The sequence below is a fragment of the Phyllobates terribilis genome, unplaced genomic scaffold (genome assembly GCF_046119375.1).
Source record: "Phyllobates terribilis strain yellow unplaced genomic scaffold, ASM4611937v1 Scaffold_9__5_contigs__length_417890890, whole genome shotgun sequence".
Classification (NCBI taxonomy): Eukaryota; Metazoa; Chordata; class Amphibia; order Anura; family Dendrobatidae; genus Phyllobates; species Phyllobates terribilis.
The window spans coordinates 113,510,060-113,528,490 of NW_027362769.1; the positions used below are offsets into that span (position 1 = coordinate 113,510,060).

Sequence of the window (18,431 nt, forward strand, 5' to 3'; positions counted from 1 at the left end):
CACAGTGCACTGAATGAGCTCTCATACTTAAAGGGGTTGTCCAGTCTAAAACTACAAGTCTGCAGTCACTCTTTGTCTGCAGACTTGTGAATCCTCACATTGCACGCACTGCGTGCTGTGAGGATTCTCCAGTGCGGGCGGTCATGTGATTGCAAGTATGTGATTTGCATACTTCCGCCACATTTCGACTAGACTGCAGCCCGTCTCTCTCAATACACTTGTATTGAGTGAGGCCGAGTACAGTCTAGTTGGCACGGGACCGCATGTATGGAACTCATGGTGCGCGTGATATGAGGATTCGCAAATCAGCAGTCACATAGAGACTGTAGACTTGTAGCCCAAGGCCAATTAAATTTAATGTTTAAATATATTATCAGTAAAGTAAATGTTATGATTTATCCTATGGAAACTTCATTGTCATTTAATGTTTTATTTGTCTGGTTCAGACCACCCAAGCTGCACTGCCCAGGCTCTTATACGACGACCACTCCACTAACACATTGACCTACTGTATGTGTGGTATGGAAACCAACCAAGCGGAAATATCATCCTATTATTTTTATTAAATGTAACTTTAATTAACACTTAATTTTCTATGGGAATGAGAATAATACATGTTGCAGATCAATGTTGTAATTCTTCATTTGTGAACCATATGCAAAATAACAGTAACAATAGTTGTCAATTATATGGTGCAAAATACTGATCTTCCTTGGTTGATTAAAATCCAAAACCTGGAATCAAAATCTTAAAAGTGTCATGCATCATCTCTCATTTCTGTATCGACTGTTGGGAGACGGAGCTGCACTCCGGGAGGGACTGTTGCTGAGGCAGTGATCAGAAATCTGGAATGTATCATGCATACTTCCTATCTTAATTAATACAATACTTGGATGAATGTTTTGCCCAGAAAATGTCCCACTCAAGAGTCTCTCAACGCTCAGTGCATAAATGACAAACCCTGCACAATCCCTTTAAAGGAACCTTTCACTGAATTTTTTAAAATTTTAATTTAATCCTTCCCTTCTGATTTCCGCTGCCTCACTGATTCTGGAACAGTTTTTCTTTTTTTTCTGTGCCCCTCCGTTCCTAAGTTATGCCCCTCAGTAATAATAATGCAAATTTTCCCTTCAACTAACTGGGCGTATATTATGGAACTTCTCCGGCTTTTGATTGACCACCATCAGAGGAGAAAAAGCAAACGCCTACAGAAAAGTTCTATGGTACACGCCCAGTTGGTCAAAGGGAAAATTTGTCCCATTATTACTGAGGGGCATAACTTTAGAATGGAGGATCTCAGAATAAAAAGAAAAACGATTCCAGAATCAGTGGAACAGCTCTAATTAGAGGAGGTACTCAGATTATATCAAAAAAACCTGTGAAAAATCCTCTTTAATTAATTAGCAACGGCATTTAGTCAACACTGTATGATTCTCTTGTCTTGCCATTTATCATCTATGTTTGGAAGAGATTGCAAAATGTTAGATCAGTGGATGTTAGAATACCCAATAATTGTGTCCATATCTCCCATTGAGTCATATGAGCAGCAGCGAGGGTGATCAGCCACCACTGCATATAATGATCTTCCCCAAATACAAATGATGTAATATCAAGGAGCGCATAGATGGTCTAGAACAGGGTTCCTCAACTCCAGTCCTCAAGGCCCACCAACAGGTCATGTTTTCTGGATTTCCTTAGTATTGCCCAGGTGATAATTGCATCACATGGACAGGCAATAATCCCATCACCTGGGCAACACTAAGGAAATCCTGAAAACATGACCCGTTGGTGGACCTTGAGGACTGGAGTTGGGGAATACTGCTCTAGAAGGACCTTCTGAACTTCTGGACTAATAATGGTGGCAATCAGAATTTGCTCATTACAGTGGTGGCAATACTTTGTCATTGGACTAATCTGAACATTGGTTTATTATGAGGATTAGCAATGCGATTGTCTAAAATAAAATTGCAAGACACGAATCCTGCAGTGTTGCCATTAATCTCTATAAATGATAAGTTGCATAATTACCGAAGATCATGTGTAATTCTATCTCCGAATTGTACAACTCAATATCTTACGGACCTTTCTAGCTGTGAAGACAAAATCTAATTTGGTCACTTTATTTTTTTCTAAAGAAAATGTTAAGGAAATATTTGGACAAACCATCATTCATCATCATATCCCATTTAACTGGGACTGCGAGTTCATCAGACTTCACTTCGGGCACAACCGGAAAAAACATCTTTCCTACTTGGAATTCACAGAATTTTTACAGGTAAGATATTTTTGGATTTTGAATTATTAGAAGGGGGTAAAAAAGAAAAAAGAAACAATGCAATCTTAAAAGATGACATCATTTCATGGTGACTTTACCTGGCACTTGGGCTTTTCCTACAACAGTAAAGTTACAGGGAGGTGCAGGAGATTGCTTATGTTTAAACCTCAAGAAATGATGGCAAGTACCACACCCGAAATACTGTAGGTGGATTTAGATCTCTAATTTCTGATTGTCTAATAGATCCAATTATGAATCATGTAAAAATTAATTGGAAACGGCAAAAAAAAATTCTAATTTAGTTTCCATATGGTTGCATGTTTATAACTTAAAGAGTAACCGTCATTTTTATCTCATAAATCAATTATTCGCATGAAAATAAGTAACTTTGTAATATATCTTATAAGAGAAATCTGCTTGTTCTCCTCCTGGTTTGATCTTTCAGTGAAGACAGATTTTCCAATTACTCATATAACAGATGACAGTTGGTGCATATAAGATTCTACAGAGGCAGAGACAGACATTCTCCTGAAATGACCGTTACAGTTCTTCATAGAACTTTATGAGCACCAACTGTCCTCTCCTATCTCAGTAATGGGAAAATCTGCATGTGTAGCACCCCGAGGGCTCGGCTGCTACAGGAGTATTGCACCTCAAACCAGAGGTGTGATATTCCACTCCCGGGTAAGGATGGAGTATGGACCAGGGCTCAGTAAGCTGCATACAGCACACACACCCCATTTCCGAGGGACAGCTCAACGGTGCTCCCACTAGACAGAAGTGCAGGCACGACAGCATCTGTCCCTGGCTGGAGTGGGGCGGGGGGTGGAATACCCAGGGGTGTAGGAGCAGATAGGGGTGGGTTTCTGGGCATAGGTAGGAGCCCATTGGTTGCTAGTCACCTGGGCTCGGGTGTTAGAAGAAGGTATATAAGGTGGGCACCATCTTAGAACAGTGTTGAGTCAGAGGGGAAGACAGGAAGCAGAGCCCCTGCATGGGCTCTGCTCCGCAGGCAGGCCTTGTTCGGAGGCTGGAGCCTGAGAGAGAGAGAAAGGAGAAGGAACAGAAAGGACAGTAAGCAAGGAACAGGAACACAGAGAAAGGCCCAGAGACACGAGTGAAGTAGGAACTCTAAGAACCCACGAGATAACGGGTGAAGGGTTGGCAGAGCAGGGTACCGGAACCCAAATTAGTGGAGGCGACTAATCCTCAGCCAAAACCGGAGGTTGTGACCACATCTTGGTGCGACCCCTCACTACATCCACCAGGAAAGCATACCACATAGGGTCAGGGAAACCGGAGAGAGGTTTCGCCAACAGAAGGCCCAAGGAAGCTGGACAAAGGTGGGTCACTGGTGGGGACGGCCAGAGAAGGGAAGAGAAGGGAGTTCTGTGCCACACTCTGGAATTGCCTGGGAGTTGACCGAGTCCCTCACCTGGTGGATGCAGCACGGCTTGGGCAGTCATCGCCTGCAGCATTGACACGAATAACAACTGTGAGTAAAGCATTGGAAACTGCAACCGCACGTCTCTGTGTTTCATCGCCGCACCAGCACCATTAGTACTGGGACGCTCGCACCATCACTCCCATCATCTCTCACACTAACTGCCCTGGGGCTGCACTCTTCCCGTGTGGAGTCACACTACCTAAGCTGCGTATACCATCAGCCCCAGCGGTCTGCCTTGCAGCGGCGGTCCCCACTGACCGCAATCCACGGGTGGCGTAGTCGGACATTTGCAATACAACTAGACTGCCACTGGTTTGACCACCCTGGGCACGGACCGGGTCACCGCCACACGGAGACTACAACCCCCAGCATCCTACAACAGGCCCGGTTCCGGGTTCCCCAGCACAGGCCCAGGGGGCGAGTCACATGCATACACTGAAGACAGATTTTACCTGTGAATTGAAAATTTTGAGAAAGAAAGATATATTACAGCGTTTCTTGTTTTCACATATACTGGTGATTCATGAAAATTTCTGGAAAAAAAATTAAAACTACTTTTACTCTTTAAATCACACTTGAAAGATATAAACTACATGTAAATGCTAAAAAAAAACAAAAACAAAAGGGCATTTACCATATATAGTTTTCTGAATAAATAAAATAGATTTGTTTCCCTTACGTATTTTTAGAATTGACAGGATATTGTCATTCTAAATTACAGAATTATTCTTGCTCTGTTATGTTTATTATTATTTAATCACAGTTATGTTTATTATTGTTTAATCTCAGATATTATCACTAACTAAAATATAAGAATAATTCATATATACTTTTATTTAGATAGATTTAAAGAGTTGCTAAAATTTTATTCCTTTTTTTATAATTTTGACCAGCATAGACATTAGGAAATTTTGCAAATCACTTTATTAAGGAATTTATATTTTATTCCTGTAAAAATTTGCATGCAAAGGGAATCCGTCATCAGTTTTTTTTACTATGGAATCTAAGAGCAGCATGATGTAGGGGCAGATAGATTGATTCCAGCAATGTGTCACTTACTGGACTGCTTGGTGCAATTTTGATAAAATCACTGTTGTCTCTACTGTTGATGAAGCCATGGTCAGAATGCTGAACTGTGTCCTAACCCCGCCCCCACCACTGATTGTCTGCTTCCTGTGTACATTGTAAGCAAGCTGCCAATCAGTGGTGGGGGCGGGGTTACACAGATTAGCCTGACTGTCCTGCACATGAGACCTAGTCCTGCAGTGATAATCTCCTGCTGATTGTATTAAAACTACAGTAAGCTGCTGAGCAAGTGACACATCCCTGTAATAAGGCTCTCTGACCCTACTTTATGCTTCTCTTAGATTAATTAGCAAAAACCTGCTGACAGATTCCATTTAAGTGGCTTCCCTGCTTTTCCCCAGTCTGTTTTCCTACCTTTAGCTGCACTGATATCAGAATGTACTCATTTGGAGTACTGATGATGGTAGTGAAAGAGATTGTATGGAAGAACACAAAATAATAATTTCATCCTTTTCTGAATTTCAGGAGTTGCAGCTAGAGCATGCCCGACAGGCATTTGCTCAAAAGGACAAAAATAAATCTGGACTGATCACGGCTTTGGACTTCAGCGACATTATGGTTACTATACGGTCACATATGCTCACATCATTTGTAGAGGAAAACCTTGTCTCTGTAAGTAAAATAAAAGCTTACTCATTTGCTATACAGTTATCTTCCAGTTACCTTTAACTGCTCCAGTTCTTGAACACCTACTGCACCACATTTCTTTACCACAGAAAACGTGCCAGTCTTACCTTGGGGGCAGTTCCCTGTTACCTATATGTGGATTCTGTCAACTCTTAAGATGGCTTTCAAAGTCTTAGTGCTGGTCCCTCCGGTTAGCAGGACCCGGAGAGGGCAGGGATCTCACCTTCCTTGCATACACCCTTAGGTTGCATCAATGTAGTAGCTACTGGCTGGTTGAGTGAGTTGGCAGTAGGGAAGTCTACAAGTGTGTTAAAAACCATATGGACAGTACTAAATAGAAAATCAGCAGACAGGGATGAGGTCAAGAGCAAGGAACGGGCCAGAACCAGAGTAACATAATCAACAACTAAATCAGCAGGCAAGTCAGGCGTCTGGGGAGCCCAAGGTCAAGTCCAAGTATCATCCAGCTAACGCAGCAGAGTAGTAGTTCACAAGCCAGGTCACTTATCAGGAATCTAGCCCCAAGAGCAGAAGAAACACTTATAGCAGATTGTTTAAAGATAATTTTAACCTTTTTTTTCCTGCCCCATCTTTTAGAAGCGTAAAGTATGGGCAGAAATCATTATTTCAGCAATGGCACCTGCTGTAGTTTTGATAAAACACCTAATGTGCTGCAGATCTGCTAGTCCTCTCCAACGATGAGCTCCAGCTATGTAGTCCTTCATAGTCATGAGCTTCATCCACCATTGATTTTCAGCTTTCTGCCTATGCACAGTGTACACAGAAAGCTGTTAATCAGTGGTGTGGGGGGGGTATACAGAGTTCATCACTGAGAGCAGTAGCAGATATGTTGATTATCCCATAAACAGATAACAATTGATAATTGTGTGTTTGATTGGGAGTTAGAGATGAGTTAATCCAAACTTAAAAGTTTGGTGTTTGTACCGGACCCTGAGTGTCCAGTGCTAAACGGCAAACATGGACTTCTCCAGGAAGTCTGTTTTAATGTTCGGAGTTCTGGGGGAAGTCCGGACCAGAGATACAGAGAATTTTCCTTCTCCAAAGTTCGGGTCCCTGTTGATCTCAATGGGGTTCAGGTTCTGGTTCAAGTTTGAGTACAGTTCTGGTACCCAAACCGAACTTTGGACTAAAGTTCAAGTAGGGTACCAGGACCAGAACTTCCACGGGTCCGCTCATCCCCAATGGGGGTCATACTGCTGAGACACTCACCAATCCTGAGAATGGGGGTCCCAAAGTCCCATCTGAGTGGAGTACAAGTGTATGATGGCCACTGTTCCATCACTTCTATAGGTCTAGGGGACCATAGTATATTTGTCTAACCACACACATGCCACTACTGCTCCCTTTACATGGGACCCCCCATTCTTGTGATCAGTACAGACCCCCTCTAATGGGGGAATTTTTTTTTAAATTTTCTTTATTTGCAGAAATGCTCAATATTTCTAAATAGGATTATAAAATGATAAACTGGAAAATTTGACGCTGTGTAACCCAACCTTTTATGGTAAATCAGTAAATTCTGTAGGCAAAAGCTGAAATGTCTGGTCCCAAAAGATTATCTAAAGTAACCGCAGCAGCTCTTCTAGTCATACATTTTTCTTATTTTTTTTTAGGCTGCAGGAGGAAGCATCTCCCACCAAGTGAGCTTCTCCTACTTCAACGCTTTTAACTCTTTGCTCAATAACATGGAGCTTGTAAGAAAGATATACAGCACATTAGCAGGATCTAGAAGAGACTTGGAGGTCACCAAAGGTAGCAGCTTTTTCCTTTTATGCTTTCTTTTGTGTATTGTTAGAGATTTCCCAATAGCGGTGAGTGCCACTGTTTACGATCACTTTATCACTCTGCTTTTGTCTTCTTAAAGAGGATCTGTCATCAGGTCAAACATGGTTAGTTTTTGTTCTTTTATTATTCCTGCTGATCCCCTGAATATTCAGTTTTCATCTTTTTTTTCTTTTTTTTAAATTCACAATATAGTTCCTGCAATACAGGCTTTTTTTTTACTTAGTACTAATTTTTGTGGTCTTTCCAAGGGGGTGTAGTTCCTAAGCTCCTCTTGGGGCATATAGGCAGCAGCTCTGCACTATTACCCTGTTGGCCACGCCTCCTTGGCAAAGACTATAAAAAGTTGCACTAAATAAAAATCCCAATATCTCTGGAACTTTTATGGCAGATTGTTAAAAAGAAAGAAAGAGAATACTCAGAATGTGCTGCCTTATTCTTCTAGTATTTTTGCTCCCTGATTTTTGCCTACAAAAGCCGAAGGAGTTGGAGTGCTGTTCATACTGCTACCTTTATTAAAAGTAAAGGCAGTCTATCCGCACAAAATGACTGTTCAAACCAAGAACAAGTGCTTGGTGCACCATGGCGCGGCCAATCATTTCAGTGCACCTTCCGCCCTTCTCTTTCTTGATTGACAGCTTTGACTTTACGGGATCCAGCGAAGAACAGAGATTGAAAATATGAAGGTGGGAAGGTGCACTGAACTTCTCAGCCACATTATGGGAGCGCTGAGCACCTGTGCTTGGTTTGAACAGTCATTTTGTAATGACATACTCCCTTTTAAATATTTTATAGTTTGTCAACAGTTTAAAAAAGTGTTTGATAGGTGCAAGTCTTATTTCTAGGGCCATGTATAGGAGGAGACAGGCAGCGTTCTCCTCTATGGGAGTTACAGAGATGTGGAACCCACATATATCAGGCATTTATGACATATTTTATAGAATATGGCTTTAAGTACAATAACTCAATAATGTTGCTAAAAGTTCATGTATTATTGTCAAAAGACACATTGCAGAATACTATACCAATATGTTGTAAATTAATGGGACTCTGTCAGCACAGAATGACTGTTCAAAACAAGTATAGGCACCCGGACAATCATTTATAATCATTCCCACCTGCTTTTCCTTCTATCTCTGCCCTTCTCTGGCTCTATGAAGCCAGAGCTGTCAATCAATTAAGGGGGAGGGTGGAGACTGAGGGGAAAACAAGGAGGTGGGAAGGTGCACGTAAATGTTTGGCCATGCCATGGTGCACGGGGCGTCTGTGCTTGGTTTGAACAGTCATTCTGTGCTGACAGTCCCTTTTAAGAGCCACAAGTAACGTTTTAAAAATGACTTTCCTGTTGAATTTTGCAGAGGAATTTGCAAATTCTGCAAACAAATTTGGGCAGATCACTCCACTGGAAATTGACATTCTCTATCAACTATCAGATTTATTCAATGCCACTGGGTAAGTTTTTTTTATCTCTGTTTTTTTTTAGAACAAAAATCAAATTTACGCTTTCCTTAAAGCTACTTACACTCTTTACAACCAGTTTTTAAATTTTTGCTGCCCATTAAAAAAGGGGAAAAAAATGAAGATTTGCAAATCTTCTTAATTAAAATAGTTTTGTATCTACAGTGTTTTTTTTACAGTTGTTGGTGTCACCTGGTAACAAATTGGAAAAAAACCTGTGAAGTCTAAAACTGCAGTCTGACGGCCTTCCATCTGTTCCCTAATTCTTGCAGATATACAAAGGATAGATCAGCAGGAATGGGGGAGACACATGGAGAACAAAAGGATTTTGATCAGATTACATGTTTGGTCTTTTGTAGTACATGATAAAATGAATGGTCATCCATGTAATAAAAGGAGAGCTCGAGCCAGAATGGAAACCACATGTACACAAATGCTCTCCAATCTGGCTCATAAAAAGTGGTCTTAAAGGGAATCTGTCAGCAAGTATTTGCTACCTCATCTGAGAGCAGTGTAATGTAGGCAAAGAGACTCTGAGTCCAACGATGTATCACTTAGATTACTGGGTGCAGCTGTTCTGACACAGTCATAGCTTTTAGATTTAGAATGCAGCAGAGCTGAGAAAGCTAACCCCACCCACATCACAGCTAAGCCTGCCCCCACCAGGCTGTGTATATACAATGTCCATAGACAGTGAGCTGCTTATCACAGGGGGAGGGGCCGTTGCCTGGACTAATGTAGTCCAGCAATGTTAATCTTTTAGTGATAAATTGTTCACAGTTAGTAAACAGCAGCACGCACTTTGACAAGTGACACATCCCTGAATTCTGTGTTTCAGCCTCTATCTCCTGCTGTCTTCAGATTACATAGTAAAAACCTGCGGACGGATTCCCTTTAAATGGGAAAACCCCCTCTATGATGTCCTTACTCCCGGACGTGACATATAAACATGGGTTGTCTTCGTAAGGCAACCTCTTTAATTTATCAGTATGCTTTTACAGTGAGGGTTGAATTAGGATAATCTGGAGGAAACCCACGTAAACATGTAAATCTTTTATCCCGTTTCTTTTTAGTTTTATTATATTATCAGCGCGCCTTTTTGTGATGCATGTTATATAATGTTGTTGCTGTTTTCTTGCAGACGTCTTACTCTTACAGATATTGAAAGATTAGCCCCTTTAGAGGAAGGAGCATTACCTTACAACCTCGCTGAACTCCAGAGACAGGTAGGCGACGGCTCAACAACATCGGGGCAATAAACAAAAACACAAATATAGATGTAAAACATCAGTGTCAAGAATTTAAAAAAAATATGCTCAAGCCATTCTTTATTACTTCAGCTTATGAAAAATGGCCACATTAAAGCTTGAGGAACAAAACATTTCCGAAATTTTTTTCAATATGTGAAAAACGATTTAGATAATAGAAAAACTGAGCATTTAGGGAAAATGTTTTCATATTTAAAGGTAACCTGATTCGCTATGGTGCTACTGCTTACCCCTCTCCAATTAGAAATGTAGTATAGTTCTTCTGATTCACTATGGTGCTTATCCCATGTGCAGGACATTGCAGTAGCTTAGATATCCATGGTTACAACCACTAACAGTTAACTGTCACTGTAAGCTACTGCAATGCCCTGCACAATGGGGTAAGCAGCACAGTGAATCAGAAGAACTGTACTACATTTCTAATTGGAGGAATTTTCAGATATTATTATTACACCTAATACATATTTGGATAGGATCTTGGAGATGGAAATACACCTTTAATTTTCAAATCTGTGCTAAAACCTGTACAGTTCAAGGCATTATTTGTTTTTCACTTTTTCATTTTATTAGGCGGGTTCCCAAAGATATGGTGATCACAGGAACACCAGTGATCTGCTATGATCCGTGAGGACTGTAGAAATAAGTATTTAGCATTCCTGCAGCGCCACTACAGGACACATAAAGCATTACATGATTTGTATTAAAATAAACAAGTTGCCTCATTTTAGTCACAGATTTGATGAGTTCTCCAAGGCCAGAAACCCTCTTTGTAGCTGATTTTTTGCTTTATCTAATACAGCAGATTACTCTTAGTCTCCCAAGGGAAAAATGCCAAGAAGGCGTCATGGGACACAAGTGTTTCCGACGAAAATTGTGTGTCCTTGTGATTCACTTCAGTTTTGTTGATTGTCTATTTCTGACTAAGGCTATGTTCACACATCATGGTTCTTTCTGCATCACAAATCTGCAGCAAAACCTGATCTCTCAAGGGAGTTTTGCTGCAGATTTTTCTTGTAGTTTTGATGCTTTTTTTGGTGCGTTTTTTTCAGCGTTACTTTCACTGTCCTTCTGTCTCTTTTTAAGCATGTACTTAAAGTTCTGGGAAAAGTTGGCATCAAAACGCTGAAACAAATTTTGATTCGTTTTTTCAGCGTTTTATTTTCACCAACCATTACTTCATATGAGTGAAAAAACATTGAAAGAAGTGACATGCTCTATTTTCCAAAAAAACCATGCAAGGCACAAAATCCTGAGCAGAAAAAAAACATGATGTGTGTACTAAGAATTCTGGAATCTCATACACTTTGCTGGTACTGCAAAATGCAGCAGAAAATTTTCATTAGAAAAGCATCAAAAAACGCTGAAAAAAACATGATGTGTGAACATAGTGACGCGCCCCCTGGGCCATATTCTTTAGGGGGAATATCCGGAGCCGGATCAGATGGGAGTTGTAGTCTTCCGAGTGGCTGTGACCCGGTCCGTGCCCAGGGTGTCAAACTCAGTTGTATGTGGCAGTCCTACAGATGTTAATAAGTTCTTAATGTCGACTACGCCACCCGTTGTATTGCGGTCACTATGGCCGCCGCTGCAGCAGGGTCCGCTGAGGCTGATGGTGTTGGTGCAGCTATTGATGGTATAACCCCCAACGGGTGGGGTATAGCCTCAGGGGGTCAGGTGCAGAGGATGGGGGTTGTGGTGGTGCAGCATAGGTGTTAAATGAAGACAGAGTCGGGTTATGCAGTTTAGGGTATTTACTCACTGCTGATGTTCCGGTCACTCCAGCTTCAAGTGACCTCCCGAGCCGTGCTGCATCCACCAGGTCCTGGATCCAGCCAACCCCCAAGCAAGTCCGGAGCGTGACCCTGAGCTCTCCTTCTGTCCTTTCTCTGGCCGTCCCCACTAGTGATCCACCCAGGTCCAGCTCCCTCGGGCCTTCTGTTGGGAGACCCTTGGCCTTGGGTTCCCTGACCCTCCACGTGGTCTGCCTTCGTGGTGGATGTGGTGGGTGGCCGTGGCAGACGCTGCCCACGGCCTCCGGTCTCTGGCTGGGGTGTGTTTTTGCCCCCACCAGCTTGGGTTCCGGTACCCTGATGCCGACTCTTCACCCGTGGATTGGATTTGGGGTCTTAGAGTCCTCTCTTCTGCTTCCCCCTCTGGGTCTCTCTTGCTTTCTCCTCTCTCTCTCTCTAGGGCTTCTCTGCTCCTCTTCCTCTGACTTCTCTGCAAAGGCTGACAGACTGACCCTGTTCTTTGATGGTGCCCACCTTATATACACCCTCTATGTGTGAGCTCAGGTGACCAGCACCCAATGAGCTCCTATCTTTACCCAGGCTGCTCCCCCTATCTGCCCCTACACTACTTGGGATGTACCACCCCCCTCCCACTCCAGCCAGGAACAGACTCGGTCGTACCTGCACATTTCTAAGTGGGAGTACCGTCGGCCTGTTCCTCGGAAATGGGATGTATGTAGTGCATGCAGCCTACCGAGCTCAGTTCCACACTCCATCCTTACCCGGGAGTGGAATATCACACCTCTGGGTTGAGGTGCAATACCCCTGTAGCAGCCGAATCCTCAGGGTGCTACAATAGCCTAACAGTCAGTTGTGGGTAAACCTGCAAAACTGCTGCAATCCAGAAGCACATGTGTTTTTTTTGGCCACAACATGGTGGTGTCTTGGCCCTTGCGCCTCGAATGTGTGTGACTTTATGCTAATAGAGCACATAAAAACAATATTTTTGCTTTAAAAAAAATTATACTTTGATAAGAGAGGTCAAATTTTTCACAAAATTGTTTATAGCTATAGTTAGGCTAATTAATAGGGTTGCCCACTATATTTCAAAAGTATTGGGGGGGGGGGGGGGTCACGGATTGGCTGCAGCCAGAAGAAACTGTTTCTTCCGCTCCAACAGAATGTCAGCGCTGCAGCCGATCATCACTTGCGGTCACGTGATTCTCCTCAGAGGAGGAAGCCAGTGGCAGAACGGAAGGTTGAGGATGTTTTTGTTTTTTTTGTTTTTTATTTAGCACCCTCCATAATGTCAAGAGTGGGCAGTTTTTGCTTTTAATTTATTCCTATCGCTCACCTGAGTCTTCCATTTTTTTTTGCTGTAGATCTTATTATTTAGTTCTATTTTCTATCATCTTTACCAAAGGGGTGGTGCTCACAGGATTCTCCTTGGGGGTGAGGTTGCGTTTTTCAGTGCTTCTCTCCTCTGCTTATACCCTGTGGGCAACGGCCCCTCTGCAAAGACCATAGAAATTAGCATACACTGAATAAAAAGACCAATATTTCTGAAACTTTATGGCGGGTTTAATAAAAAATACACTGGGGGTTCAGCAGGAATAACATAAGCAAAAACTGTCCACTTTTGACCTGAGGAACAGGTTCTCTGTAAACACTTAGCATTTACTATATATTTTCTTGCTTTTCTGAAGTTTTTAGTAGTTTTCTGTTTTTCCCATAATTAGCGTTTAAGCTTCTATCACATCTTCCTGGCTCTGGCTTCTCCCGTGTACCGGCTAGGTTTGCTCGGTGCTGCAGAAGTGTTAAGAACAGATGTTCAGGAAGTCGGGTTCCAGCTTATTTTTAAAATTGCTCACAACCTGTCGCTCCAGGCTGGTGAATGTCACAACACTGAACTTGGCTGGCCCACCAACAGAGACAAATGACACCGAAACGTAATCTTATTCTTTCCCGCTTCTTTCTTTCCTTTACATTTTACAAACAGACTTTATTGGAGAAGGCAAAAGTTATTCCAGTAAAGCCGGTGCAGAACATCAAGCAAAGTCGAGGGTTTGCACTAAATAGTATGGTTAGATCATCTGGGCGCAGGGAGATCTGCAGTGACATAATAGTAAATACGTCATTTTTCAAAGTAGATTTTGAAAGTTTCCCAAGTTCCCCCAGGATTAATGGAAATTGTCAAACTTGTTTTTTTTATTTTTTAAGAACTTAATATTGAATGGCGATTTTCCTCTAGCGGGTTGTTATTCCATTAGATTAACCAGCTAGTACATCCATTATTAATTTTTCACTCCCCCCTTTCCAGGATCGTCTTTTTATAATTCTCTGCAGCCCTATTGTATTCGGCTTGAGACCTTTATTTATTTATCTTGCGCTACAAATATTCTTTCAAAATCTTATGTGAACAGACCCGGAACAGCACAAGTCCGTTCACTGTGCAGAGTTGGTATATATATGCTGCTACTATAACAGGCTGTATATTTTCTGCCTGCAAAAGCTGGATGGAAAACACTCAGCCTACCTACCTGTGTGAACGTATCCTTAAGAAATCTGCTTCTATTGTTGCCTGTCACACAAAGGACATGTTAAAATCGGACAGGTTTGCCTACTTTTGGACTACATTTTAGCTAAAAATCAGAAATGGATTCCAAAGACGTGACACATATACAGGAAATAAGTATAGTTGTTTTTTAAGAGGAGGAGTATCAAAATTTGTGACACAACTGCACTGTATTAATTTAGTCAAATTCAACCCAAAACAGATGTCTGATCTTAGAGAGTTGTTCTGAAGTTTTCATCTTCGGGAGCACACTGCCTCCCTGCCTCGCGGCTTCCTATTTGCCGGTGGTGGTTCGCTCCTGAAGACTAAAGAGTTTGTACCAGCAACAGGGGCGTAACGATCGAGGTCGCGACCATACCCTGTGCTGGAGGGGGCCCGCCGACACCAGAGCAAACTTCAACTGGATGTGCATCTTTGGACGCGCATTCATTTGAAGTGTATTGTGGCGCAGTGGTCCATGCGCTGCAGTACATGCTGCCAGCCAATCAGAGGCCAGCAGCTGACGTCGGCATGCATGTGATTGAGGGTGCATGGCAGTGATGTCACGTGCTCCCGTCACATGCACACTGAAGTCAGCTGCCGACTTCAGAAGAGGACGCCACAAAGTGGGGAAGCGGAGGGAAGGTGAGTAGAATCATTTATATTTTTTTATGTATTAAAGAACGGCGGCAGAATGGGAAACATTTATACAAGGATAGGGGATATATATACTATGATGGGGGATATATATACCAGGATGAGGCCCAGGATAAAGGATATATATACCAGGATGGGGGATATATATACTAGGACGGGGGATATATATACCAGGATGAGGCCCAGGATAAAGGATATATATATCAGGATGGGACCCAGTATAACGGACATATATACCAGGATGGGGGATATACAGGTGCATCTCACAAAATTTGAATATCATCAAAAAGTTAATTTATTTCAGTTCTTCAATACAAAAAGTGAAACTCATATATTATATAGAGTCATTACAATCAGAGTGATTTATTTCTGTTAATGTTGATGATTATGGCTTACAGCCAATGAAAACACAAAAGTCATTTTCTCAGTAAATTAGAATAATTAACAAAAAACACCTGCAAAGGCTTTCCAAGCATTTAAAAACTACGTGTTTAAAAAGGTCCCTTAGTCTGTTTCAGTAGGCTCCACAATCATGGGGAAGACTGCTGACATGACAGATGTCCAGAAGGCAGTCATTGACACACTCCACAAGGTCCCAGAGTTTCAATTTTCATTTGGAAATCAAGGTCCCAGAGTCTGGAGGAAGAGTGGAGAGGCCACAATCCAAGCTGCTTGAGGTCTAGTGTGCAGTTTCCACAATCAGTGATGGTTTGGGGAGACATGTCATCTGCTGGTGGAGGTCCACTGTGTTTTATCAAGACCAAAGTCAGCGCAGCCGTCTACCAGGAAATTTTAGAGCACTTCATGCTTCCCTCTGCTAACAAGCTTTTTGGAGATGGAAATTTCATTCTTCAGCAGGACTTGGCCCCTGTCCACACTGCCAAAAGTACCAATACCTGGTTTACACACAACAGTATCACTGTGCTTGATTGGCAGCAAACTCGCCTGACCTTAACCCCATAGAGAATCTATTATAGATAATCTATGGGGTATTGTCAAGAGGAAGATGAGAGACACCAGACCCAACAATGCAGACGAGCTGAAGGCTGCTATCAAAGCCACCTGGGCTTCCATAACACCTCAGCAGTGCCACAGGCTGATCGCCTCCATGCCACGCCGCATTGATGCAGTAATTGATGGAAAAGGAGCCCCGACCAAGTATTGAGTGCATTTACTGAACATACATTTCAGTAGGACAACATTTCAGATTTTAAAGAACATTTTTCAAGCTGTTATAAATATTCTAATTTACTGAGATAATGACTTTAGTGTTTTCATTGGCTGTAAGCCATAATCATCAACATTAACAGAAATAAACACTTGGAATAGATCACTCTGTAATGACTCTATAGAATACAGGAGTTTCACTTTTTGTATTCAAGAACTGAAATAAATTTACTTTTTGATGATATTCTAATTTTATGAGATGCACCTGTATCTATGAGGATGGGGCCCAGGATAAGGGACATATATACCAGGATGAAGGATATATATCGTGCTGTTATCAGCTGCCAGCATCTGATAGGCCTGTGGCGTTTTTAACTATTGCAATGCAGGAAACCGGTGGCTTTGGGCACCGCAATACATTTTAACTGAATATGTGTGCGAGGACGCGCATTCAGTTGAAACTGCCAGTCTTCAGTAGCTGATCAGGGCACAGCTTCATGCCAGTTGAGCAAATTGGCAGTAATTTTAACAACCAGTTCCCCCGAACCGATAAGAACTGGCTGAATTCCACCCCTAGGTCTGTGTGTTGTCCTTTTAAAAAATGGACCACACATGAACGTGTACAACTGATATGTGAAAGTAGCCTCAAAAGCAGCATCATTTCTGCAAAAAAAAAATAACCAAAAAATAAAATGCAAAGTTTACGCTATGTAGAAACATGACCTTACACCACAGATATTTTAGCAGTGTGTATATGAGATTTCTTGAAATGCCAAGCACAATACTGGCACAATACATTACACCACTGCATTTGTGCTAAATTTTATAATGACATTTATAAGTCTATATAAACAGCATTTTGTTTTTTAGTGTTTTTGTAATATTTTTTGGGGTCCGTGGCATGCTCAAGCTATGGTGTTTTTTTTCCCCCTAACATTTTTTTAATCTGCATCTGTAAGAACTGGTAAAATGCCAGGAAAATCACATCTACAAAATGTCACAAAATTAAAAGAACCACCAAAGATGCATTTACAAAATGGCAACAAAATAGCTTTAAACTCGTGACATTTTTTTCCTTGCATTTTAAAACACAGAAGAAATGTGGAGCCTTAAAAGAAGAACACAGAAAATGGTTTTGTAAAGCTGCCTGTCCATTAAATCTGTGTTCCCTTGTGCAATCTGATGTCCAGGCAACAATGAACGGGCCCTTCCCATTATATATAAATCATGCACATGGTGATATTGTAACACGGCTCAGCTCCCAGATTTGTTTTTCTATTTTGTAGCTTCCATGTGTAAATGCCTTTTGCTCATCCTGGCCGTCTGCTTCCCCTCGATGTGCTGTTTTGACATGTAGGGAGACTGACAGAATCACATCGCTGATGACTGTCGGCTGCTTTCTATATATTGCTGCTCTGAATGCCGTTTATGAGACACCTGTTGGGGCAGAAAAATTAGTTGTCTGAGCAAAGCCTGAGAGAGAATCCAGACTGATTAATGTCACAGCGGTGATTAATCAAACCTAATTACTGTATTCATGCAGCAGAATCCTAACTTTACCCCCTTCCTTCCCTGTACGGTGGAGATGCATTGCACTGAGGGTCTAGTAAGCTCCTGGATAATGGGCAAGGAAATGGTTACTGATTTTGTAAGATTTGTTGTATTAAAGGGAACCTGTCACGTCCAGAAACACTATTTACCTTCAGATATAGGGTTAAATTGCAGGTAAATGGTGTTTAAAGCTTGTGTAGCCTGGTTAAAGGAGCAGCGGCTACTGGGAGACAATGTAGTTATATTCTCCCTGCAGCCGCTTGTTTCAAGCCATTTCCAGCCACATTGACAGCTGTAATCACTCCCCGGCAGTTTGATTGACAGCTCACGTTGCACACATACTCTGCAGAGCCAGCTGTCAATCAGTGTGCAGGGGAGTGGTTACAGCTGCTATTTACTGTGTAGTGAGCGGTGACTGTAACTGCTCCCTGCACCTTCCTGATGAATGGGAGCAAGCAGCTACAAGGCAGATATAACTTTTTATTTTTCACCTGTAGGAGTTGCGCCACTTCAGTGGGTAGGTGAGGTTGGTTAAAGAAGTATTGGGCATGTTGGATCTCTACGTGCCCAATTCTTTCTTCACCTTTGTCATATCTTCTAATAGAACTTCTGCAGAAAACATACATGCCTGACTAATCTGAGAGTGCATTTTAATCTTTGCAACTGTGTCTAAAGCAGAAATGTGAGTAGAGTCCATCAGTATTGATAGGAAGAATAGTGCGCATAGGTTCTATTGTTTTGGCAGGAAAAATATTGTTAACAGACTCCATTATAAGTCAGTATGATCTATATGGCATTGGAGGTATCC

At 41.9% G+C, this 18,431-nt stretch overlaps 1 protein-coding gene across 1 annotated transcript in view; it reads left to right on the forward strand.

Annotated features, from left to right (window-relative positions):
- Positions 1-18,431, forward strand: part of SLC25A12 (solute carrier family 25 member 12) — a 223,712-nt gene that overhangs the window by 88,047 nt on the left and 117,234 nt on the right. Inside the window, exons 5-9 of the mRNA XM_073646949.1 lie at positions 2,136-2,275; positions 5,274-5,420; positions 7,070-7,208; positions 8,597-8,690; positions 9,838-9,922. Of these exons, the coding sequence (XP_073503050.1) occupies positions 2,136-2,275; positions 5,274-5,420; positions 7,070-7,208; positions 8,597-8,690; positions 9,838-9,922 (605 nt within the window). The remainder of the gene's footprint in view (positions 1-2,135; positions 2,276-5,273; positions 5,421-7,069; positions 7,209-8,596; positions 8,691-9,837; positions 9,923-18,431) is intronic.